The 27613-nt window shown below is 39.9% G+C and overlaps 1 protein-coding gene across 2 annotated transcripts; it reads right to left on the bottom strand.

Annotated features, from left to right (window-relative positions):
- Positions 1–83: 83 nt before the first annotated feature.
- Positions 84–27613, bottom strand: hhat (hedgehog acyltransferase). 2 transcript variants are annotated; one of them, XR_008361848.1, is made up of 13 exons: positions 27556–27613; positions 26910–27035; positions 23210–23277; positions 22987–23100; positions 21361–21555; positions 20943–21194; positions 19861–20023; positions 18801–18951; positions 10443–10478; positions 4376–4577; positions 4046–4190; positions 2335–3225; positions 84–2186 (listed from the first exon to the last, which is right to left on the bottom strand). XR_008361848.1 is itself a non-coding variant. In XM_053509244.1 (12 exons), the coding sequence occupies exons 2-12, from the start codon at positions 27010–27012 to the stop codon at positions 3140–3142; spliced, it is 1515 nt and encodes a 504-aa protein (XP_053365219.1). In that variant the 5' UTR covers positions 27013–27035; positions 27556–27613; the 3' UTR covers positions 2253–3139. The 2 variants fall into 2 exon arrangements, 1 of the variants encoding a protein (XP_053365219.1); XM_053509244.1 differs by lacking the exon at positions 84–2186 and having other exon boundaries at positions 2253–3225.

The following is a 27613-nucleotide window of genomic DNA, read 5'->3' as shown; positions in this document are numbered from 1 at the left end:
AGTCACAGATGAGGAGTAATGAGGGAGAGAGATTTTTTTTTTTACCTCTAATGCTAATAAAGAAAAACAGAAGGATCTGGCTCTCAAGATGTTAAAATAACTTTAATGCATAAGTTTTGCATTTTTATATGATTTTAAACCTCATCATACCCACAGCCCACACCCTCCAAAAACCCCAAACCCCTGTGGATCTGAATGTTGTGTATGACGAGATGGCGTTTGCATTTTCCCGTTTTTTCTATCATGTTGTGTTCATTTATAAAATGTTGTGTTATCTTAAAGACAGACTGGGAGTGATATTTTTCTTTTACCTTTTGTCTACTATGAGAATCGTTTATCTGTGCTGTGATATGCGGGTCCTTAAACCGGTGGCACGGGGCTTCTGAACTGCCCCAAAATTTTGGCTCCTTCGATCTGATCTCTCCGTTGTCCATGGGTGTGAGCTCATGCTGCTGTTCCTCAGGTCAGTCATCATAACAACAATGTTTATTTTTAACATTTCCTTTCTATGTTGCCCTTTACCTGTGTAGTGTTTCTCGGCCTCCGTGTGTTCCTGTGTCGCTGGTAGCGCTAACACCTTCAGCAGGGTCAGGCCTAGTGTTAACAATATTTTCATGTTAATTACATTAGCAGCATGGGTGTTAGCTTTTTTGTCCTGCGCAAAGTAGTTCTGCCCACTGTGAAGTGTTCAATCTGCTAAAAACTTAGGTATTTTTCTCCAACCTTGAAGATAGGTCAGACATCTCATCTTTTTTTGTTACAAGGATTCGGTATTACCTGTGATTGGGTATTACGCTTTACTACATTTGAAATGTGAGCCAATCAGAGCTCCTTCCACAGCCAGAGACCCAGTGGATTATAAAGTAAAGACAGGAGGGAGAGCATTTTTTCACAAAGTTTACTGATCAGGAATAGAAGTCACATTTCCCTTACAGAAACTTTTTAACTCACCTAATACTACCCCCTTGTGGGACAAACCTGCACAGAAAGAATTACACCCTCTCTAATTTGGATCGAGCTGGATCGGATCATACACAAAAAGCCACTAACAACTTGGAAGCTCACTAACACATGGATGTTCAGCTTCAGTCCTGGAGGGCCAGTATCCAGTATCCCCGAACACACTAACCCCTAACCCACTAACCAGTAACACGCTAACCCCTAACATACTTACCAGTAACCCATTAACTCCTAACACACTAACTATTAACACACTCCCACCTAAAACACTAACCAGTAACACACTATCCCAGTGGGGGGGTTAAAGACGAGTAAAAATGAGAGAGTACAATATCCAGAGAAAGAGAAAAATTAAGGCGAAAAGTGTGTGTGTGTGTGTGTGTGTGTGTGTGAGAGAGAGAGAGAGAGAGAGCGGAGAGGTTGGGAGCTCGACATGTAAAGTTGAAAAAACCTGGCAGCACATCTAAGAGAAAGACAAGAGTGTGTGATCAGGAAACACACACACAGACACACATACAGCTACAAGATTAGTTATGCAGCATGGAGCACCACCTGATTCTGCTGAGTGACAGCGAGCTCTGATTGTTTCACGTAGCAAATAAAAAGCATAATGATGCATGGTTTAAACATTTAAATATGCAAATCATATGCAAAATATATTATCATCCAAATGACTACTAGTGTACATTCTCTGCCTCAAAACATCAGGCCACACCCCCTGCCTGAATCTAACACTAAAGTGGAGTGAATCTGAGCTGCGTTGTTAGGAAGAAGCTGATGTTCCGTGTGAGTGTTTTCTCTGTGACCAATTTTTTTTAGATATCTGTGATCATACATCGTCAGAACATACATCATTAATGCTGTCTTAGAGACTGAACAAGTAACAACTACGTCCTCCATTGACTGTTCACACAGAGAGAGACAGAGAGTAAGAGTCTGCATACACTGATCACCCACAACACTAAATCCATCGAGCTAATATTCTATACAGTAGTCCCCTAAAACAGCCCAGCTCCATCGAGACCTGGAGTCCACTAGACCTCTGAAGCTGTGTGTGGTATCTGGCACCAAGTAATCAGTGGCAGATCCTTTAAATCCTGTAAGTTGTGAGGTGGAACCTCTATGGATGAGACGTGTTTTTCCAGCACATCCCACAGACGCCGACCTGGAGATTTTGGAGGCAGAGTCAACACCTCGAACTCTTGATCATGTTCCTCAAACTGTTCCTGAACAAAGTGTGTTTAAAGATGCAGAAGGGAACCATATTAAGGTTGGTGGTACGAGTTAAACTAGCATCAAAATAGCAGTTCCCAAGATTTCCCAGCAGAACATTGATCAGAGCATCACATAGCCTTAGCTAGCCTGCCATCTTACCATAGTTCATATCCTGGTGTCATCTCTTTTCTTGGTAAATGACACTGGCCATCCACATGATGCGACCCATCAGAACAGGCCACCTTTCTTCGCTGCTTTTTGGTCCAGTTCTGATGCGCACGTTGCCATTTTTGAAGCTTTTGGCGATGGCCATGTGTCAGCCTGACCACTCTGCTCCACTTTTTGTACGTCCTGATCACTGCAGACCGGGGATATCCCACAAGAGCTGCAGTTTTGAAGACTCTTTGACACAGTTGTCTAAACCTTACAATCCGGCACTTGTCAAAGTCCCTCAACTCAACTCCTGCATTCCCATTTTTCCTGCTTTCAACACACCAACTTTGAGAGCGGACTGTTCATTGCTGTTTAATGTGTCCCATCCCTGACAGGTGCAGCTGTAACCAGATAATCAGTGTTACTTCACCTGCAGTGGGTCTAAATCTGTGGCTGATCTGTGTATTTAAACAGTATGTGGTCAGGTGGAAGCACTTGAACAGGTCACATTAAGCAGATAGCAGCAAGGATTCAGTCCTCTGTGCTGAACTGTGATAAAATCATTAATACAGATAAAATCAATACTAAAGAATTATATAAATCCTCATGTGAAAATGATGAGGTGCTGATCCTGAGCTGGATTGGAGACAGGTGGTGTCAGCACTCACTCTGGACATCTCAGAGTCAACAGCAACACACCTGAGGCACCTTGTCTGAGACCGAACTCCAGATCAGGGACAAGAAATCCCCCCTAGTCTTCACACGCCACCTGTCTGTCTTACTAAAGGAAGATCAAATTCACACAAAGTCTTCATGTCTTTCTACTGTCCATCTCCAGTCCAACCTGCGCAAAAAAGTACAGACACCCGAGGACAGGAACTGCCATGGAGGACCAGCCTGAGAGAGAGAGAGAGAGTCTGAGTTATATATTTAACATCTAGATAATAAGGATTATAAATTAAAAAAAGGACTGCTTCTGTTACTATATTAACACAAAGATAAAAGTCATTTTTGTGTGCTTGAAAATGCTTGACCACAATGTGTGTGTGTGTGTGTGTGTGTGTGTGTGTGTGTGTGTGTCATCCCCTCTGATTGCCCTTCAGCTTTGTCACAAAGTTATTGGCTACTTAATCTGTCATTTGCCATGGCAACAGACACTTAAACATGTCCAGACAGCCTGACACACACACACACACACACACACACACACACACACACACACACGCTCACTCGCACACTGTGGTCAAGCATTTTCAAACACTGAAAATGTCACATACTCTGTAGAGGAAAAAATAACCTAATGTATAGAGTGAGAGTGTTCTTTAACAAACAGCGCCCCCTAGTGCCGTGTCTACACTAGTCCACTGGTGTGACTGTTGTTTATTGCTTTTTTACTGTGTCCATAGGTCATTATCTGTCCTCTTTAATATGGCCCTATTGTAGCATTTGTCACATTAGTGTGACGATAGTTTATCGTTTTCCTCATTGGTGTGGTCATAGCTTAGCGTTTGTCCCATTAGTGTGGGTGAGTTCAATGTTTGTCCTGTAACTGAGGCTGTAGTTTAGTAACACTCATTTATATCATGTACATTTAGGCATTTGGCAGACGCTCTTATCCAGAGCGACTTACATTTTGATCTCATTATACATCTGAGCAGTTGAGGGTTAAGGGCCTTGCTCAAGAACCCAACACTCGTTACTAGTGTGTGTAACATACCTTGCATGAACACTCTCTCCCAGTACACACGGCCGATATGAATTCCTCCGAGAAACACCAAATTGGACAAAATTAGCATAGCTGTGGAAAAGGCAGAGATAAGCGCCAGGCCACGCCTTCTCATGGGTGGAGACAAAAAACATACCTATTAAAACAGACAGAGAGAGAGACAGACAGACAGACAGAAAGAGTGTGTATTAATATTTTTGTTATATGCTTTGTTGGTTAAACACTATGTTTTAATGTTTTTTTTTTAACAAGGTGCATGTTGCTAACTGCAGATATATTACACACACACAAACACTCTGCATGTCCCCTGTGTGTACTTACAATGGCATGATGAATAGGTCGCCAGCAGAGGAAGAGTGTGATGATGTTCTCTATGAACACACACACCCAGTTGAGCAGGGCCCAGCACTGCAGGTAGTCATGGCAACCGTGCCACAAACACACAAAGCCGAACGTCATCGCCATGGAGATAAGCTTCTGGAAAAGCCCATGCTGAGACCCACCCAAAGGAACGTACACATACCTGGACACACACACACATTGATGAAGATGGACTCTAGAGTGTACGACACTGATTAATTAGTGTGTGTCGCTTCAGTGGCATGTACACGAAATATGATAATTGAGTTCACTGCTCTGCTGTCAGTTCTATCTTGATGTTCATGGCTGTGCTGATGGCACCCAAATCCAACTCGGCACCAAATCATCCCATAATCACACTACATCCTGTTTATCAGAAACCAAACTCGGGATGAACATTTATTAAATCAAGACGGGGAAAAAAAATCCTCAATCGATTTATCTCCATCCTCAATAAACCAGGACCTTAAACTCTATAGATTAATGAGATAGTTATTTCTCCTTCTTAGTTTGTACTTTTGGAATTTTTTACCCTTCCTCATTATTTAATGCTCACATTAGATCTTCTGTTAAACACCCTTTCCTACTCTGCAGATGAACCTCTTATGCATAGTTTAATTTCCAGCTGCACTGATTAGTTTGACTCTTGCCTCATCAGCATCAGCTCATCATCGCTCTGTAAGCTCCAGCTGGTTCAGACCTGGACCGCCCGTCTGAACACCTGGTCCGGGCGACACCAAACACTCCTGGCTCCCTGTATCACTTTAAACTCTTTCTGCTCACTTACACACTCATTAACCTTGTCTTCATTAACCTTGACCTTCTTCTTCTACAAAAGCCACCCCATACCCTTACACAACCCACTGCAAAAAAATGACACCTAAGCAAATCAAATATTGAATCCAGCCAAACCTGTCTATAATTTCATAAAATACGGTGAAGTGAAAAACTATTTATCCTTTTTTATTTTTGCATATTTATCACACTTAAATAATTCAGATCATCAAACAAATTTTATAATTACACAAAGATAACCCAAGAAAATACAAAGTCAGGTTTTAAATGATGATTTCATTTATTAAGGGGAAAAAGCTGTCCAAAACTTCCTTGGCACCATGTGAAAAAGTAATTGCCCCCTAGAAGGCAACAACTACAATCAACGAGTCTTTCACATCACTGTTAAGGAAAGTCAATGTTGTGCAGGCAAAAACAACAACTGGCAAAATTATCTGCAAACAGAACAAGACATTTTTTCGCTTGCAATCTTAGTATCATTTGATTAGAAATGAGTTTAATACACTCGTATTTGGTTATTTGTAATCTTATTTTAAAAAATGACAGATTCTTATAGTATACAGTATATAGAATATAGAATATATATGTGTGTGTTATATTATAGAGTATAGGTTTCCCTGGATTCAAGAATATTTTACTCAAGTTGCTAAAATACTACAATTTTTCCACTGCCCATGTGATCTGCATTTTGTGCCTTTTTCCATCCTTTTTCCTTCTTCAAAACTGCACCCTGCTTCTGCCTCTCTCTTCCCCTATCAGACAATCCCACTCACTGTCCTTATATTAATCCCATCTTAAAGCCCACATATCCTTTTACTAACTTGAAAAGTTGCAGTAGTGCTGAAAAGCGCCCGGGTATAAAAAAAAAAAAAAGAAGAAATGAATAAAGCCCTCAGTTAAGTGTACTTAAGCCAGCCTACATGGGGATGTTCATGAATATCCACTTGCGCCGCTTGTTCTTCAATTTCAGTGTTAAGATTACAAAAACAGGTCTAGATTCTTATTTACTGACAAAACTAAGAATAATTATACAAATTCAGATAACCTTAGTAGTGCAACAAAAATCATTTATTTAATGCTTTTTGTTCAGACAATAGACTGAACTTATTCACTAATTTCCTCTTCAAAATCATCTGACCTCTGATCGGGGTTGTGTCTGCTTGCTTGTGTTGCTTGACCTTAGTGCAGCTTTTGTCACCATTGATCATAGTATTCCCCTTAAATATTAAACATGTTGTAAGAGTTTTAAGGGAACATCCTTCTGCTGGCACAAGTCTTATTTAAGTTATTCTTAAACATGGTCTGTTTCCACTATTATGTCAAAGATATACTGTAGCTATATGCTTTAGCCAAAACATTAGACACTAGATGTTGAGTAACTTGTTTCCACTTAATTCTGACAAAGCAGAAATATTCCCACCAGGACCACAGCGGTAAGGTTTATATTTTATATTAACTCTGAGCGACCTTTCTGTTTAAACGTGTATCCGGGAAGATGGTAATATTACAAAGAATGCCTTTTTCATCTTAGGAATATGAGTAAAATAAGAAATATGAAGTACTTGCTTTTGTTGAGGCGCATTCAGTAGCTGTCAGGGGAGTCAAGAGGGGCAAAATCTGCTATTGCATCAGCCAAGGTAGAAATGTCACTGTGCTAACAACATCATGCAGTTCACCTAGAATCACTTTTCTGTAAACTATGTTTCTGGCCACGGGAATCGTCCTTAGTCATGCTGGTAGAGGTTTATAGTCCACCTCAAGTGTGCATTAGCTTTTGTGTGGCAAATAACCAGTAGATCCAAATCTGTTTTAGTGAATAGTCCATCTTCTACTGTATGCCCATCTTCTCCCAGCCTTAAAGCAGAAGCTTAAGTGCACCAAATATGTAGTCAGTACTGTAAAGAACTAGACTAATGAGACAAAGTACACACTTTAAAACTGTCTGCGAAACACTACCCGGAGTGTGTTTAAGCATGCCTCATGCAGTCTGGATAAATACAAATAAATGGCACTGTAACAGCTTATATCACCTTCTGTGAGGACTCCTGTGATTTCACCAAGACACATGTTAAGTGCAAAAATTAAAAGCTCCGGTTCAATCCCAAACGGTCTAAACAGGAGCCACTGGTTGCTTTACAATCACACAAGAAACACTCAAAACTGCCAAAGGAACCTACAGTACCGGTCCAAAGTTTGGACACGCCTTCTAATTCAATGTTTTGTGTTTTATTTTCTACGTTCTAGAATAATATTGGTGATTTCAAAACTAAGAAATAACACATGGCAATTGGTAATTAAGTAACAACTACACAAACAGTGAGTTCTTATTTTAAGACATGATGGTCATCTATTCTGGAATAGTTATTGCAGAAACAGTATTGTCAAGTGCCTTTCCAAAACCCATCAAGCACCATGATGAAACTGGCTCTCATGAAGACCATCCCAGGAAAGCAAAACCAAAACTTACCTCTGCTGCAAAGGAGAAGTTCATTTAGAGTTACCAGCCTGAAAAATCACTAAATAACAACCAGCACCTCAGATTAGAGCAGTTATGAAGGCTTTATAGACCATACTGTAAGTAGCACCTCAATATTAACTGTACAAGGGAGATTACTGGCTATTTTGGATGCCTTTAATTAAAATAAAAATCAGGAATGACCATGGAGTTAGAAGATGTGTTTATACTTTTGACTAGGAGTGTACACCATCAAGCTGAGCGGTATGTGGTCCATCAATGCGCAATCAGCTGTGTGGAAAAGCCTTCAGACCGTCACCAGCAACCAAAAATCCATTCCCCGGACAATGGGTGGTCCTAGGCTCACTGTAGAGCTTCACATCCCATGCTACAGATTTGAAAAGCCCAAAACTACACGCCTCTCCTCTTCAAGTTCACACCATAGGTGGTATGGACCCCTCTGTCAAAATCCTAAAGTTGCAGACAACGATACAGTATTTTTCCTCAATCCATTAAGGCTTTCAGGATGCGTGACTGAGTCTTACAAGGAGTTGCAACAAACTGGGGCTGAGCACGCTGAAAATAGTGAATTTGTTGGTAGATTTAATAGAAGTCTGCAACCCTGCCAGGGTTTTGTATTCAATAGTCATATCAATGATTTAGCAGTGTTACAATCTTTAGCCCCTTTGCTCACCCTAAAATCACAGAAGTCAATTTTCTTCTCTACCCAGATGATGTGTAGCCCCCCCCCCTCCCCTGTTAAGATGCAGCTGTAGAGCAGCTAAGCCTCGACAAAAATTATTTTAACATACGGTTCTCTCTGACATTTCCTGCACATGACAAATAAACACGAAAATCCCCAAATTAACAGATGAAAAAAAAAAATCAACATAATTTTATAACAAGGTCCAACTACTACCTTCACTCTACAAAGTGTGTGTCAGTGTCTGAAAGCCCGAGGAACCAATATATAGATATTTTCAGATTTTGTTGGTGTGATAATGCTCATTATCTGTTTAGTTGATGTTTATTGTGTTTTTGTATAAATACAGTTGTGTATTTTAATGATATCATGTTTTTAGTAACCTATCTGTATTAATTGCTCTGACAACACTGTGGTATTCAACATTTATTCCAATAAAGTGCTGTTACACTGAACTGAAAGAGAAAGAAAGAGAACAAGATAGTGGAACAGAGAGGGAGTGTGACAGACACACACACACACACACACACACACACTTAGAATGGTGTATTTACTGTGTGGCTGCTCTGATTGCTGCACTTATGAGGTTTTTTTAATAGCTCTATGATTAAAGAAGGAGAAGAGAGCAAGGTTTAAAATTACAAAACTGCAAATACACTACAGAGTCTTTTGTGCGTACAGAGTGTGTGCGTGTGTGTGTGTGTCTTTTTTAAGAGTGTCTGTGAGTCAGGAACCTCTCACACACCTCCACACTCTGAATTCTTCATCACACAATTGCAGTCCATTTAAAAGCACATTAACACACATTAACACACACACACACACACACGCACTCTGATTATGTAGATAAGGTGGCAGCTCACTTCTACACACATCGTATCAGACACAGTAAGTAGGAGCGATAAAGCAAGAGAACCAATGTGCTTTAATCACTGAGGTCTAAAGACCAGGAGAAGAGTGATGGAGTGCTCTTACAGAGAGTGAGATAGGTGAGAGTGAAGGAGAGGGAATGAGTGATTTGTGAGAGTGAGACAGGTTAGAGTGATGAATGTTATTTGTAGGAGTGAGATATGTGACACTCATGGGCAGAGTGTTTAATTATTATTAAATAATATTTAAAAAAAGCTATAGATCCCAAACAGATAATGCTGCGTGTTAAAACCATTGAATTAAAGCATTGAATTAAAGTCCACACTTCACTTATCCTGATTGCTTCATTACACACCAACTGTGGTGGAGTAGAGCTGCACACACTCACACTGCCTCACTGTTCCAATACTTATGAACCCAAATGTAGCAGAAGTGATGCTTTTTTTTGTGGAACTGGTGACTTTCTCTTTATTTACACTTTAAAATGCTAGAGTGTTATTTGTACGCACGTGCACACACACACACACACAAACGAGAACTTTTATCAGATTACTAAATGTTACTAAATACTGAATAAATAAAAATGGAAAACCAACAAAACAAGAGATTGACCATTAGAGGGACACAACAACATGACAATAATTTATTTCACTTACTCACTCAATCACTTACTCACACTCTCACACACTCACACACACAGAAAGAAAGAAAGAGAGAGAGAGAGAGAGAGAGAGACCTTTTCCACTTCAGCTTAGTGTGTAAATTACTTTTCAATATGTTTGCTTATTTGCATTTCTAAATATATTCAATTTCAGTATAAGGACATGGACAGAAATCTGCATTTGCCTCATTACAGCTTCATTTCATATGTGCATATTCACACACTGGCGTGACTCCAGTTTGTCACTCCATCGTCATCCTCTGATTCTACACATGCAGATCTGAAGTATGGTCAGGAGAATAGACACTAAAGCGGTATGGCTCTCATCTATCCATACTGACAGGAACTGGGGAAGTGGGACATTAGTATGGAGAGGGACACCAGCATGGGGAAGTGGGATATCACTAATGTAAGAGAAACCTAAGGGCAGTTTATTTGTGTGAACTTTGCCTCAGTAGGAAGCAGACAGAAAGGCACACATATTACATAAGATTACCCAGACACATGGAAACATACACAGCCTGACAAACACACACACACGTACCTGATAAGCCATCTGTATAGTCCCACATCAAAGTACCTGAAATTGGGGAAATAATAGATGATTAGAATGTTTAATCACTTTAACATAGTTTATTTCTAGCATCTGGAACCACACTTGTCATCACAAGGAGGGCTAAAAAGAATGTGAGCCCCTGACCATCACACCCATACATCTACACCATCCCACACCCCCAATACTGCGTAAAACCTGTGCCAAAAATATGCTGATTAAATGATCCACTGTAGGATCCCTAACCAAAGCAGCCAAAACAAGAAGAAAAGACCAGTTGTTCCCAATAATTACTACATACAATCCAGCAATGTCATGTTCTAAAGTTATCACTGTCTCACTCCACAGGACTCCATCGGGTGACTGAATGTTTAGAGTAAAGATTCCGTTACACTCTAGATAATGTAGCTCCAATTGAAAAAAAAAATAAGTAGCAAGAAAACATGAGCTCTCATGCACCTTCAAACAGACTGCTCAAAAGCTAGAATGTAAAGGCCTTCAAACTAAACCGCCATTTTCTTTTTACATGCTTCCTTTTGGCAACATAATTCTGAAGCATGATACAGGATTAGTTTCCACTGTTATGCTAATGACACACAGTTATATGTCTCAGCAAAGCCAGATGAGCAACACCAGCTTAATTAAGTTGAGGGATGTGTAAAGAACACTGGACACATATTAACTTCTTCCTGATTAATTCTAACAAGAAGTATAAGTACTAGGACCACATGCAGATACTGTAGAAGTAAGGTTTCTGATCACACACTAACTCTAGATGGCCTTTCTGTTTCATCATTTGCAGCAGTAAAAAACAACAAAAAACAACTTGGTGGTATTATAGATTCCAGTCGATCATGTTTTATTCTAGCTCTCCTTTTTAGTTCTGCTGTCACGCTTAGCCCTGCTGGAGTCCCTTCTTGTACTGCATTAAATATACACTGATCACAGACGGGAGTATACCTAATAATGTGTGTTCTCTCACTTGCATGAGCAGCTGGAGTTTCTTCCTGTAGCCCAGAGGTTGCTGACAGGTTCCTTCTGTAGCCCAGAGGTTGCTGACAGTACCACATGAAAATGATTATAAAGGTTCTTACTTAAAAAAGTAATATTAGTTATCACCCAAATGCGGATGGGCTCCCTGTTGAGTCTGGTTCCTCCCAAGGTTTCTTCCTATTTCCATCTCAGGAGTTTTTCCTTGCCACTGTTGCCCTCGGCTTGCTCATCAGGGATAATCTCACAATCTCATTATTATCTAAACACATTTTCCCCCCTCACTCATACACACTTTCTTTTCATTTTGCGAAGCTGCTTTGAGGCCATGACCATTGTTAAAAGCTCTATATAAATAAAATTAAATTGAATTGTTGGACAGCTAAATGATTGCTATTGCAAAAACTATCCTCAAGTGCCTTTCATCATACAGTGGATAAGTTCACATAGACATTATTAAGTTCATTGAAATCAACAGTGAGCTTAATTTAAAGCTTCTCTCAACACACTTAAGCAGCACATTAGCACAGCTTGATGCTACAGTAAACAATCACAAAGGAGTAATGATTTATAGCATCACTGTCCGAGGATCATCTCAGGGCAGTTTTTCCTGCCACTGTCAAGTCCAGCCTGATAAGTCAAGTCAAGTAGGCTTTTACCCATATAAAGTTCAGTATGCTGTAAAACAAAACACTGTTCCTCCAGGACAAAGATCAATCTAAATGCAGATTTCTACAAATGTGCTGTGATAATTTCCATTGTTAAATGTTCTAAATAAATAAATTGAATAGTGTTTACTTGAAAAAACATGCATTCGCACGTATGCAAATTTAAGCAATATCACACTGTTGTACTGAATATCAGCATGGCTGTGATGTCATCCAAGGCACAAGGACGTAGCCGGAGTACTGAAGATACAGTATCACAGCCATGCTGATATTTAGTACATCTGCACAAGCGCGATGTAGCTTTTATACAACGATTCCACAAACACCATTTATTGTCAACAGATTATGATTTGTTTCTTTATTTGACCAGTGATTTTGCTATACCAATACATATCCTTCCGCACCGTGGGGAGCTAACCAACCACAACTGATGGAGCTGGAGACCGACGGTTAGTGTAATTAACAGGGATAAAAGTAGTTTTTTTAATTCTTATCAGCACTATGTAGTTAAAAAGTGATGAGAATAAACTATGAAGGTGGTGGACAGTACTAAGAAAGTTACAAAATTTACCTCTTATTTCTCTTTAGAATAACAAAATAAAATAATATGGTGCAACCCAAAGTTACAAATCTACCTAAAATAATTTAAAAAATTTCTTTAAACGCTGACCCTAATGCTTCTTACCCAGGAACGTCTCCATATTTAAAGAGGTTCTATTATGTTTTTTCAAATATGATCTTTCATGCAGTGTGTCATGTAGCTGTATGAACATAAACTATCTGCACCACCTGTGACGCTGACAGTGCATGATAAATGGAGGTTTTTATCTATTAAAAAATAAATAAATCTGCTCACATTCGCCTAAACGAGTCGTTAGCAAATCTATTTTTACTCTGTTACGGATCCATGTCACTCCGTAACATATTTGCATAATGTCCGCCCACGTTCTACGTTGCGAACACATTGCGCGCCCACCGTGTTCTACGTTACAAACAACTTGCCCGCCACTAACGTTACCACACTCTTGTTAATGTGACGGAGCATTTATGCCAGGTTCGCCCAAACACTTTGTAATATAAAAAAACAATAAAAACGAGAGCACACAAAATCCTTTTTAACTGTTTATTCTCCATCATTTACCAAATCTGAACTTAAAACTCGCGAAGTGGCAAGGCGCACTTCGCCTGTGCTGATGCATTTTTTCCCTCTGGGCTTGCCGTAGAAGAGCGAGGGGGAGGAGTAGTAATGGTGGAACTGTGCTGCAGTTATTTGTTTGGACAAGAGAAGAAGAGATTGTTGTGGATCATTTTCTTTCGAAGATTTTGTAACCGGATTATCTTTGATTGGACATATTCCCCGGACTTCTCACCCTCTGTCATCGGCCTCCCAGCCTTCATTAACCCCGGTGAGACCGAACCATACTCCTCTAACACAAATACAATAAACACGGACTTCTGACATTTTCCACTCACTCGCACACATACACATAACGTTTATTATATATAGTTTGTAAATATTGTTTATATCTTTGTTTGGTTGTTGTGCACCTTTTTCGTTTCCTTCATTTAGTTTTGTGCAATACACGTTTGCTTTATCTACTTGTTTGTGTTTGTCCTTGTCCTTTTTGCTCACCGGCCTTTTAACGAAACACCGACACAAAGATAAAAACCTCTCGATTTTTGTAGCCACAGTTAATATAAAATTAGCTGGTCGTTACACAGTAAAACGACGCCATCTTTTCTATGTATTGACGGGTCTCCAGAGACGTCATTCAGTTATGGTCATGGGCGTTTCGTTTTCTGACACACGCTGTAACGGTTGACCGTTGACATAAATCACTGCGCCATCTGACCAATCACAGCAGTGAGGGCTCACGGAAAGGAGGGGTTTAGACAGACTGAATCTTTGAACTGCTTTACACGAGTCGTTTATGAATCATTTAGAAATGGGGTCAAATTAAATCTATTTTTGGAAAAAACTAAAGTGTTTTTTGACGCTGCATACATGTAAACCTGTTTTAAGAGACTCATTAAGCAATATTAGCAACCTTCAAAATGGCATAATAGGACCTCTTTAAGATTTTTGTAAAACTAAATGATATTTTTAATAATGTAAAGCATGCACTGTTCATGTCACTGTGAATAATGTTACCATAGAAACAATAACATATTTAAATGAGCGAATTAATATAACCCTGCACTATTGTTAAAGCTGCTGTTATATAGATTTAATCAATAATCCCAATACAGAACATAACAGCAGGGTAGTTTATATATAATAAATAACCTAAAAGAATGCACTAATGTTATTAAACACAATATCAGTATGCTGACATGATTAATAATTGTATACATGTAAATAAATCAGATCTTGATGTCAAGATTAAGTGTGAGGGGAAAGAGTGCTAAAAGATGAAGGAAAGTGTACGAGAGCTGGATACAAACCGCTTTAACACACAAAGCAGGACTGAGCCTGGAAACATATCTATTAATTTAATCACGTGAGAAATGAAGTGGAGAACAGCCCTGCACATAAGTGACACCAGACCACGCTTCCTTAATTAATCTCCTGTGTCCTCCATAGCCAGTGTCACACTAGACGGGATGTGGATTTTGGAGCATGAGCTGCTGATCTGACACAAGTTTTGACGTTTCTCCTTAAATAGATTGGATCAGGAGAGAAATCATCGAGAGCAGAACTTTATCCTGTATTTTAAGCAGCTAAAACCACTGCAGTTAACAGCTCAGTGCTTTAACGCCTCTGTCACACCTGGTCCTATTTCCTACAGATTTAATTAGCTTGACTGTGGTGTTTAATTCCCCAAAGAACAAACACACACACAGTTGGAGCACAGTTTACACATAGGGAAGTATTGCTGTACATGATGCACAATACGCTCGCTCCTTTTACTTTCTTTTGTTCTTATTAACAGATTTTATGAAATATTAGAAACATTTGTAATATTACATATTTTAACTGTTACTACCTTTTATTCTATTGGGAAGGTTAATAATGTCAAGGTTAAGTTAACCTCACAAAGAGAGACAGAGTGAGAGAGCGCGGGTATACATAAGATTTCTCTGGATGATGACAGAGTAAAGGAAATTCTTCAGAACAGTGTAAAACACCTAAATGAAATACTGGAATTCTCATATATGCCATCAGTTTGCACAAGAATTAATGTACTTAAATGATCAACTTAACTGAACAGAACTTAAGAATGAGTGAGTTCAGAGTTCTGAGGTCACTGATCCCCCTCAGTGCGCTCCTTACACTCAGGGCTATGGATGTAAGGATACAAGTCTGCTTTAGAAACAGTTCGGTTCTCGCAGAGAAGGTAGCACTGTTTACAGTTTCAGACACCACTGAAGAATTTAATGTGTTTAGAATGAGTGGAATAAAAGACAGAATATATGCACTAATGAAAAAAAAAAAATTCTGCTTTAGTTTTATAGTGTATTTATGGCCCAGAAGACACTTCAAAGCCTTTCTTCAACTCACTAGAAAGGGCTTTGTAAGTGCTCTTACATCTTTGATGAAAGTCGCAGATGTTCAGGGGCTCTTACAGGCCCACACGTGTAAAATACAGCCACTTCGACTATAGCAAATGAACTAGAAACACAGGAATCATGGAATATATAATGTGTACATATGTGAGTAGCTTAATGAAAAAACCTAAATAAAAATATTAGTTTAGATTTTAGTGTCTAACAGAATCCTTAAAAAAAAAATCTTCAACTAGACAATTAAGATTTTTGGAATTCACCTTAAATGTTTCTGTTGAACGCTTAGATAAAACTATGTAATGCATAAGAATATCTGGAATCATTTATTAAATTGTGGCATGTTATATAATTCTGAGAAAGATTAAACTTTTCTCTGGAGTCCTTGTAAATGTTCTCATTGTGAAACCATTAGACTTCTAATCAAGTTTAAACTCTTCACTTTCAACTGAGAAAAAATAATAATAATTATCCGCTCTAAAATGATCTGTAATAAAACTGACTGTCGTCATTTCCTCAAATCCTGGAAATGTTGATGAGTTTTGAGTTATGAAAGCAGCTACAGTTCTTAGATTAAACACTACATTTCCTGGAAATCACTGTAATTTAGTCCTTATATTAAGAATGTCTCAGAGCACTTTGTTGGCATGCTGCAATTAAACTTTACCTCCCTACAGAAAACTCATAATGAACTATAGAATGTTCCAGAAGCACATTACGGAGTGTGTTTAACGGTTTGAGATGAAACAGGAGACAGTATGCGTGTACGAGCTTGTTTTCTCTCGAGAGAACGGAGAGAACCGAGGTGCTGCTGAAAACTGGTGAAGAGACGCAAAAGCAAAACACTGAAGCTTCAAAACAGCAGTGAAAAGTGTGTGTGTGAGTGTGTGTCTGTGTGTGTGTGTGTGTGTGTACATGCATGCTCGAAGTGGATGTCTGTACAGAAGGATTAGCGTTCATGTGGTACAGTTCTGCCCCCTGCAGATAATCACAGGTACTACTACTGGGTATAATATGGGTCAGTAATCGCGAAAGGCCTGGCCCTCTCAAACAGTGTTGCCAGGAATTTAAAAAATCAAACAATGCGTACGGAGACCACAGAACTGTTCAACCAATTGTTTTTAAGCATCACTTCTTATGCCTACATGGACTACATTGTGCACTGGTTAGGAAGCGACAGCAGCTGTCTCACGAGATCGAGATCTCACGAGTAGAGATATGGATTGGTTTCCAGGGGACTTGGAGCACAATGCGGAATACATCCTGGACTAGGTACCAATCCATCGCAGGGAACACAAACATGCACACACACTAAGGGTAATTTGGGAATACCAGTTAGCCTAATCTGCATGTTTTTGGACTGTGGGAGGAAACCGTAGTACCCAAAGGAAACTCACCAAGCACGGGAAGAACATGCAAACTCCATGCACACAGAGGCGGGAATCGAACCTAACCGGGAATCAAACCCGGACCCAGAAGATGCAAGGCGACAGTTCTCAAGTGATGAGTGAGTGAACGAGTGAGTTTTTGGTGTCATACTTTAACAGGGTCGGTCTAACTGGAATAAGTCTACAGGTGAAACTCGAAAAATTTGAATATCGTGCAAAAGTTATCGTGCATTTCAGTAATGCAACTTAAAAGGTGAAACATGTTTGTATGAATAGACTCAGTACATGCAAAGCAAGATAGTTCAAGCCTTGATTAGTCATAATGGAGATGATTAGAAAATTTTTATATTGTAAAAAGGTTCAATATTCTAGGCTCAAAGTTTCCCACTCTAATCCGAGGGAAAGCCTCAAAAGGTTATTGCAAAAGAAGTTCCCAAAGTGCTGTATCAAAGCACATAAATAGAAAGTTATCTGGAAGAAGTGTGGAAGAAAAAGGTGCACAAGCAGCAGGGATGTCTGCAATGGACTGGGGCTGGAGTCAGTGCATCAAAAGCCACCACACACAGACGGACCCTGGACATGGGCTTCAAATGTCGTATTCCTCTTGTCAAGCCACTCCTGAACAACAAACAACGTCAGAAGCGTCTTACCCGGGCTAAAGAAAAAAAGAACTGGTTTGTTGCTCAGTGATCCAAATCCCTCATTTCTGATAAGAACAACCTTTGCATCTCATTTGGAAACAAAGGACCTTGAGTCTGGAGGAAGAATGGAGAGGCACACACTGCAAGATGCTTGAAGTCCAGTGTAAAGTTTCGAAAGTCTGTGTTGATTTGAGGAGCCATGTCATCTGCTGGTGTTGGTCCACTGTGCTTCATTAAGTCCAGGGTCAACGCAGCCGTCTACCAGGAGATTTTGGACACTTCATGCTTCCTTCCACAGAGGATTATGGGGATGCTGACTTAATTTTCCAGCAGGACTTGGCACCTGCCCACACTGCCAAAAGCACCAAAACCTGGTTCAATGACCATGGGATTAATGTGCTTGATTGGCCAGCAAACTGAACCCCATAGAGAATGTATGGGGCACTGCCAAGAAAAAGACGAGAGACATGAGACCGAACAATGCAGAAGAGCTGAAGGCCGCTATTGAAGCATTCTGGTCTTCCATAACACCTCAGCAGTGCCACAGGCTTCCATGCCATTGAGGCAGTAATTGCTGCAAAAGGGGCCCAAACCAAGTACAGAGTACATATGCATACTTATACTTTTTAAAGATCCGATATGTTTTTTGTACAATCCTTTTTTTATTGATTGCATGTAAAATTTTCATGAATATAAGCCATAATCATCTCAATTATAACAAATCACAGCTTGAACTATCTTGATTTGCATGCAATGAGTATCTCATATATTAGTTTCACCTTTTAAGTTGCATTACTAAAATAAATGAACTTTTTCAGGATATTCCAATTGTTCGAGTTTCACCTGTAGTTATATATTTTATATACGCTGTCATCACATCCATCACAAAACTTGAAATTGTTGTACAATTAGGGATTTTTATAATTATTGATCGTACATCTACATACAAATACAATAATTGTTGTACATCTGGCAACACTGCTCTCAAAGACTGTGCCGTCAAAGACACACCCACCTGTCGAATTTAAATACACACCCACCTGTCGAATTTAAATACACACCCACCTGTCCTATTTAAAGACATGTCCACATGTCCCTCTCAAACACACAGCTGTCAGAAAGAGAGAGAGAGAAAGAAAGAGAAAGGGAGTGTCTCACCTCCACATTCCTCGGAAGCTGTACATGGTGCTCACACAGCGGGGCAGTGGCGGAGGCTCAATACCATCCAACTCCATCAGCAGGGACACAATGCCAAACAACACTAAGTACTTCACGTAGAAAAACTGTACGAGAGCCAGAGCCAGGCCTCCTACATAGGTAGAGGGAGTGGGGGGAGAGGGAGCACAGAAGGAGAGGTGTGATCAACTACATTTGTATGCATTAAACACACTATTATATTACACTATATACAGTATATATCAGATAATATCAGGTCATATGATATCAAGACTTGCTAGAGATTTGGACCAATCATGTCCAATTATGACATGTTATCCAGGAAACTCAGGAAGCCCCAGAATCTGCAGTATGACATGGTACCGTGTATTTCGGGAGAAGGTCAGGGCTCTTTTAGCAGGTGTCATCAGTTCACCCCTCCTGCATTAACCAATCTAAAGCCCTATTTGGACGGGACTAGTTTTCCAAACGACGTTTGAGTTAGAATTTTTTTTCAGACGACGTCTGTCATTTTATGTAGGCATTCGGACGGGACTAACATCTCCGTGTTTATTACGGCAGTAGGAGTGTCTGTGTTTTACATGTGGGCGTTGCACAAGACATTATTGGTGCAAAACTTGAATAACTGCAATATTTGTCACTAAAACATTTAGTGTGCATTTTTTGTAATTGTTATCAGTAATACTTGAAGATGAAGCTCTGGAAGACACAAGGATCAGGTCCACTGCAAATAACAAGTCAGGAGTTCTAGTCTGTTCTAATGTCTTAGACTGCCTTCACACTACGGTCTCAGGCACGGATCCGAGTACACCTGACCCCAAAGTGATGTGAATACTGTATTATACCCAGGTATGGAACAGCGTACCCTGCTCAGGTCTGTGCTCAAGCATGGTGCGGTGCTCAAGCACGGTACAAATTAGGTATGAAAACTAAACCATACCTAAGAAAGCATACCTAAACAAAGAAGTGGAGTTGGATGTTTTAGACTGGACTAGAAATGTACACACACACACACACACACACATACAGTACACACGCTTACCCAGAGCCCAGGAAGGAAGCATGGTGAGGTAGGTCTCATTGTTCTGGATGCTGTGCATAGACATGAAGTGGATCATGAGCTCAGCTAAACACCACCACACACATACACGCAAGGTTTTGCCCAACAACACTACTGGTGACGTCTTACACACCGCAGTCTCCATCTACAGAGAGAGAGAGAGAGAGAGAGAGAGGTGCAAGGAATGAGCAGAAGGACAATGTGAGGATCATTAAGCATTAACCTGCAGCAATCTGTGTGTCTGTGTATGTCAGCACTGGTTTCGTTAAAGTAACCAGCGTTTAACCCCTGGCCTAAAGACAAATATCTCTCTCATTCACATACACACACACACACACACACACACACACACACACATCCTGAGGTCCCTTTAAGAGGTCAACTTCATACATTTTAAAACTAAAACTTTTAAAAATACAGTACAGTAATGTACCAGCCTGAGGATTATATAGTTACCATAGCAGTCTGAATCTTCAGTCCACTCGATAAAAATGGTCGAAACGATACAGGGGTTACACAGGGCGAGAAAGAAGCTTTCATCTTGTCTTAACTGATTTATATCATTATTTAACTTTATGAAATGTTGCTGTTGCTGTTGCTTTTGATGTCCTTCAGCTGGGTCGCCACAGCGGAACATCCAATCCGCACAACAACTTGGCACAGTTTTTATGTCGGATGCTCTTCCTGATGCAACCCTTGCATTTTATCCGGGCTTGGCACTGGCACTGCATCCCGTGGCTTGGGTTTGGGCAATAAGTGGGAATTGAACCGGGCCTTCCACATGGCAGGCAAGAAACCTACCACTGAGCCACCAATGCCCATGTTTAGTTATACGTATTTTCTGACTCAACAGAGCACAGGACTTCATCAGGGGAGAGTGGAAGGGTTTAGACTGACTGAGTCCATCGCAGACTATTTATTTGCCTCATTTAAGTTAGATTTAGAATGATGAATTGTTTCCTCATCAATTTAGGTTACTCGTACCAATATGAGCACCAAGGTGCATATTCCTAAAGGTTGAGTGTGTTTGTGTGTGTGTGCACACATTATACACATTTACTCACCTGTTGGCTGAAATGGTTGTAGTTAATGATGGGGCCGTTGTAGAACAGTGGATGGTAGAAACAGTATGAGACCAGGTTGTAGAGTTGTGTTAGAAATGTTTTGAAGTTCAGAAAAGAGAAATATCTGTTGGCCTTTTTGTCCTGCAGAGGGCTCCAGCACAGCTCCAGGCTGAAGCTGACGCAGCGTAACACACACATTGCGATGCTGAACGTCAGGAGATAATAGCGCTCGTCTGAATCGTACCAGCCTCGCTGTGGACACAGTTCAGGACACATCATTCTCTAGTCATAAAGAGCTTCGTTTATACAGCACCAGTCGCTATAAGAGGGATTACTGGGTCATACAGGAAAGTTCAGCAGCCAAGCAGAGAGAGGTGTTTTTTTCTCACACATAAAACACAAAACACAGAAAACACACCTGTGTGTCCTGCACACTGCCGATGTGTAGCGTAGAAAGCAGTAACAGAGTGCAGCCCCAGGAAAGGGCGGGGCTCCGCAGCTGAGCAACAGCCAATGAAACACTCAGGTGAAGCATTAGAATGGCCACACCTTTCGAGCCGAGCAGCCACCAGGCACACAGAACACCGTAGACTGTTAGGACAGCTTTCCTCAACTGTATCACATGTGGGCACACACAAACACACAGTTTTACAGGACTTCAGCAGGGTGAAAACCTTGGTAACTGTCAAACAATATGCTTATCAATTCCTGAATAAAAAACCCAGGGGGGCCCTGAGGGAGAAACCTAAAGAGGAACCAGAACCCATGATCTTTTCTCATCTGGATGACACCAGATCATGTGATTGTAAATCAGTCATGACAGCATGTGTTACCGTCTTGATCGGTCAACATGCTATGAAATGCAGAAGGACATGTTTGGATGGATGGATGGATGAACAGATGATGGATGGATAGATACATTATTGATCTCGAAGAAAATTCCAGACATCCAGTAGCAATGAGGGAAGTAATACAAATACAGGTTTGTACATGTGACTACACACTGCATATCTTACACACAGTATCGTCAGTAGACACAGGGTAATGTGACAGCTGACCAAAGTTGTCAGTGCAATACTAAACTACAAGAATATATAAGATATATTTAATAAATTATAAAAAATATATATATAAAAGCTTACAAATCAAAAGTAATAATTATGAAAAGAAGTATAAAAATAAGCAAAATGCAGTGCAGCCCTTAATGTGCACTTGTATTAATGACAAATGACAACAGTGCAAATAGAAATAATTGTGCAGCAATGAAAGTGACAGCTGATCTATGCGTATTGGCATAATATGTTATACTGAGAGTAAGTGAGCAAACCCTGAAGCCAAAAGATGGGAGTTGTGCAGGTAGCACCAAGATGTATGTCATATATAAGCCTTAAGCCTAGATCTCATAGGCCACATTCTCATGCCCCTGTAGAGAGGTGTTAAAAAGCCGAATGTCTCTGGGGACAAAGGATTTCCCGAGTCTGTCAGTTGAGCAGCTCTGTGACAGAAATCTTTCACTGAATACAGGCTTTAGAATTTGTGTCTAAGATCAGGTTTAGATGTTGGACATGACTGGGGTCCTAGCTGCATTCCGATCGGTGGGTAGATTGTACAGGGTGTTCGGCCATGTTAAGAACTGCTCGGTTTAAAGCAGCCTTTGTACAGCCTTTGAACAAATGGGTCATTCACCAGATGTGGACACACAACATTTTCACTGAGCCTCGCTGAAGTCCAGGATAAAATAGAGACCGAAGAGGAATTTATATAGTTATTATCATTTTTATCGAGGTTGAGATTATATTAATATTTATTTAGGAGTGTAGACATTTATTATAGTATCAGTTTTTTGTCTCAATAGATATTCAGTATTTAAATTCAGTACAACAACAGGTATCTGTGGTCTTACGTTCGTTACCATGGTAACGGCCAGAGGAGGTGATGTCGCAAGGTTTTCTAAAGGGTGGGATTTTGTTAAGGAAATTCCCTTAACCAACATTTCCAGCACAGGGCGCACACTTTACAGTACACTGTGGAATTAAATGCTCACCTGCGGCACACACACACAGGAGAGATGTGACACCACAGCATGACCAATCAGAGACCAGAGAAGAGAATGCCACGCCCACTCATTCCAAAAACTCCACTCAAAATCAGCACCATCCTGTGAACAGACACACACACACACACACACACAGTGTTTACATACATTTGCACACAGAAAACATGCATATGTGTATAAAACATAAAGGTAGTCCTGTATCATCTCATACCTTTCTGCTGCCTCGGATCAAGAAGCTCTTCTCCAGCTGCCCCTCTCTGTCCAGGGTCTCCTCATGCTCTACACGTTACACAAACAGGAAGTGATGAAATTTGACCCATTATGCCATAATTCTGTTTGAATGTTGGTTATGTCTCAGGAGAAGACAGAGTTCAGGACAAAATCACTAAAAGACACATCCATTCTGATAAAACTGTACCCAAAAAACAGCAAGTGACATCACTCGGATATAAGAGAGTAGAACAGATTAACAGAACAGATCTTGCGTTAGTATCCAACAGCTCAGCTTCCACCTAGAGTTCAAATAATTACACAAAGCTTCACACAATTCTACAGATAAAACAAACTCTTATTTGCAGTCATTTTGTTCTAAACTTACTCAAGCAAGTTTTTGATTTGATGGCACTTATATACTCTGAGCTTGTGAATTACCATGAGGAGATGAGGATCAGTAAGCTCTGTGGATGTGGCCAGCTTTTATTATTGCTGGAGTCAGACTGAACTCTGGTTGGAGTTCTCATCACATGGAGACTCTCGCTGCTCCTGAGGCGCTGAGTGTATAGAGTCATGTGATACCTAAAAACAGCTCTTCTTAGAACGCATAAGGAGGCTCTGGACTGCATTTATACACACAGTATCACTGTGACAGCGTGTGACTGCAGTTATAAAACTAAAATCACCACCGACAATTTCAGTGTGATTTCAGTGTGTAACCTCAACACAGGGGCCTTCCTGTTAACTAAAACACATTTCCTGTTATACAGCTGCGCTCTACATAAAGATAATCACTCTGGCATTACGATATCCCTACTACAGTGTTAGTGATGATTTACTATTGCAGTTAGTTGTTTGATGTAGTGTCACATATTTTGTTTCTTTTAGTGTAGTGTGTAGGAGCTCTGTCCGTATCATGACATAAGCGTTATCACTGTGTGTGTGAGTAATCACAAGATCAAACTCTGTTCTGCTGACTCATGAGAAGACACCCAACAGCTTCACCACAGGTTGCTCCCAGTGTAAAACCTCTCATCACCCTGACAGAAGGTTGTCCTGCAGGTTCATCAGCAGGAGCCACAACACGTTCACGAGATCGAGAGAGAGAGAGAGAGAGAGACTGAGAAAGACAGCAAGAACTGAGACAGAACCACAGCACCACCTAATGGTCACTACCATCATACCTACAGATGATCTATTTAATCCCATTCATTTTCGAGCTGCTTATCCAGTGTGGGGTCACAGGAGGCCTAGAGCCTATCACAGGGGACCTAGGAAACAAGGTGGGTACACCCTGGATGGGGGTGTCAATCCAACCCAGAACACACACAATTACACACCCACTAGTGGGTGTTTTTGGGCCGAACAACTTCGGCCTGTGAAAGGAATGAACATTGAAGCTCATGAAGCTGCTTTACAGAACAGTATAAAGAACCTAATCTCATATCAGTGTACTAACGAGACCAGAATGTAAATCGTACTAACATGGTGTGTTTTGTAACCCAGTATAAATTTGCACTTTAAAAAAAAATAAATAAATAAAATAAGACAGCTGACATCAGCCTGACTTTTAGCCCAAAACGCTCCTGTGTCCTGATGCACTCAGAAAACCTTGTAACTAAAACCCCCCAGCTGGAGGAGGTGGAAACAGCATGAAAAAAAAACTTATATAAATAAATAATTTAAATGTGAAAAGAGAAAAGAGATTTCTTTTTAAAAGCTTACAAAAACAGAGAAAGCTTTTTCCCACAAAATCATCCATTCCAACCTCTATTTTCAGTGACCAAAAACCCTGTGTGTGTGTGTGTATGTGTGTGTGTGCCTGAATACATCAATACAAGTCATAAAAATGAGAATAAATACAATAATAATCACCATTTGAAATATTAAAATATTAAACAGTAAATCACAGAGAAAAAAAATAAATAGAAATAATAAAATGAAAAATGAAAATGACATTTAAATAAATAACTTAATAAAATTCTATGAAAGTGTGTCTACATTTGAGGTGCTGCTGGAGTGTGAGAGAATAGAGTGTGTTTACTGTCAGACATTGGACCCTCACTGGGTGTGTGGATCTGTAAAACCCCCTGCCCTGCACACTGTATTGTTTTAACATCTCCCAGCTCACCTGACTTAACTAATCATCTAATTACCGCCTCTTGTGCCACTGGGTTTAAAGCAGGTTAAAGTTATAAGATGATAAAATTAGACAGAGGCATAATTCCCCTCGCCCTTTCCAACTTTTTCTGATATGCTTCATTTTCCATTACATTTCTGGATTTCTAAATTCCTTTCACTTTTTAAGGATTTTCATGACAGTAAAACTCCTGTCATAGACACGATATATCTATTTTTAAATCCAAAACAGACCTGGCCTGAGCCCGAAATCCAGTGTTCTATCATTCCTTTTCCCCCTCTGCCGCCAGAATTTCCTATCAGTAGCGAAAATGTACAGCTATATCAGTCTGTACGGCTTTCTCAATATCTTCTACCTTTAGGGATTTTTTTTTACCTGTACCTTATAGTTTTTATCACTGCAAAAAATATAGTGCAGTATTATTAAAGGTAAATTTCCTGACATACTGTTAGTAGCACGTTCTGACACTTTGATTTAACATGTCCTGTTAAATTAAGCATGCTAATATTTTAATAGTAAACATAAACCCACACGTCGTTAGAAGTAGTAGCATAGATTTAAGGGCAGGGCACTAAAGCAGAGATATATGAGGTATTTTTGGTATGTGTCGAAAATGTGGGTAGGAGAGACTGACACATGGGTGAATTTATGTCTCAGAGAACTTTAAGCTCTGTGCATACATCTGCACTGTATTTATTCTTAACCTTTAAAATGCCAAAAAGCATTTACTGTCTCCTATTATATGTAACATCTTAAAGTGTCAAAAATTGAAGAGATAAGAGAAAAAATATATATAAGATAAAGTATCCTTTATTGTCTCAGAGGGGAAATTTGCCTTGGCCAGTTAAACTGAATACATCTTTAAACATCTGTATCAACATACCACAGCTGGAGATGCTACAGTGTGACCAAGTCAAAACTATTTGTAAAATGTAAATTCTTTTGTACATTATAGACGTTTTAATACAAACTGCACAGAGTAAGGATGGGTCAGGGACTAAGTTCATTTAAAAAGTAAGAGTCTAATATATTCTACACTTGTTACACATGAAGTGAAATATTTCAAGCCTTTTTGTTCACATTTTGGCTTACAGCCCAAAAATCTCAAAAATTAGAATCTGTCCTAAAATCAATCTTAGCGTGTAATCTGAGTGTAAATTATCATATATGTTACAGAGATATTACTGCAACAGTGCGAATGGTGTGTGTGTGTGTTTCATAATTTAGATTAAGTTAACTAAATTAAACTGAATACTGTTGAGGTGACACGGCGGCTTAGTGGTCAGCACTGTCGCCATGCACCTCCAAGGTCAAGGGTTCGATTCCTGCCTCGAGTCTGTGTGCATGGAGTTTGCATGTTCTCCCTATGGTTTGTGGGTTTCCTTTCACATTTTAAAGATATGCAGATTAGGTTAACTGGCATTCCAAAAATTGCCTGTAGTGTGTGTGTATGTGTGTGTGTGTGTGTGTGTGTGTTTTGCAATGGATTGGCATCCTGTAATGGGTTTACCAGGCCTCAAGCTGAAGGAGAGAGCGAGTGTGAAGGAGGGTGTTGTACCTTTAGAGAACAGATGAAGCTGGTAGAAGGAGTAGAGGTGAGAGGTGAAGGACAGGAACCAGTACAGGACCATCTCCCAGCGAGGTAACACAGCTGGTTCCATCCTGACCACGCCCACTCCAACATCTAAACAGGAAAAATCCCATTACACACCGTCTCTCTCCCGCTCTCTCACGGCAGAACTTAAAGTCCTGTAGGCTGTTGGTGAATCTCTACACCAGGCTGTATCTGTAAGCTTTAAAACCCCACACTCTCCAGAGGCGGAAAATAAATTCGCGCTTTTTTTTTATTGCGCCTGACCCCTCATGGACTCCGTAGGCGTCTCCTTGGAAACGTAAAAGCCTATCATGTTTAGCAAACACTCTGAGAACCATATCATTAAGGAATTAGTATGTCCCCCCCACATATATGGATGACGTTTACTAAACCAAAAGCTTGTTAGTTTTAATAATGTTTTTATAAACTCAAATTCAGGAGCTCTTAGATTATTTTTCACCAACAACAAGCTACTTAGCTAGCTAACTTTGCAAATTCCTGAACATAACGAAAAACATCGGGTTTAAAATAAATACCTACAACAACAAAAACATTGAAAACAGCATATAATTTAATCGAAATGTGGTTAAAGAGTATTAAACTAACTTACATGGTTAAGAGTGTAAAGATCTTTAAAATCTCCGCTTCCTGACTGGACTCATTCCAAA

Source organism: Clarias gariepinus, chromosome 13 (genome assembly GCF_024256425.1).
Source record: "Clarias gariepinus isolate MV-2021 ecotype Netherlands chromosome 13, CGAR_prim_01v2, whole genome shotgun sequence".
NCBI lineage: Eukaryota > Metazoa > Chordata > Actinopteri > Siluriformes > Clariidae > Clarias > Clarias gariepinus.
This window is presented reverse-complemented; position numbering and strand designations above follow the sequence as displayed.

What these genes read in the sequence shown, in the direction of transcription:
- hhat (XM_053509244.1), bottom strand. Translation starts at nt 27,012, where the DNA reads ATGGAACCAGCTGTGTTACCTCGCTGGGAGATGGTCCTGTACTGGTTC. An exon ending in ACAACCATTTCAGCCAACAG is followed by an intron (nt 20,024 to 20,942) that starts GTGAGTAAATGT and finishes CTCTCTCTGTAG; the next exon opens with ATGGAGACTGCGGTGTGTAA. An exon ending in GGAGAGAGTGTTCATGCAAG is followed by an intron (nt 3,226 to 4,045) that starts GTATGTTACACA and finishes TCTCTCTCTCAG; the next exon opens with GCTGGTCCTCCATGGCAGTT.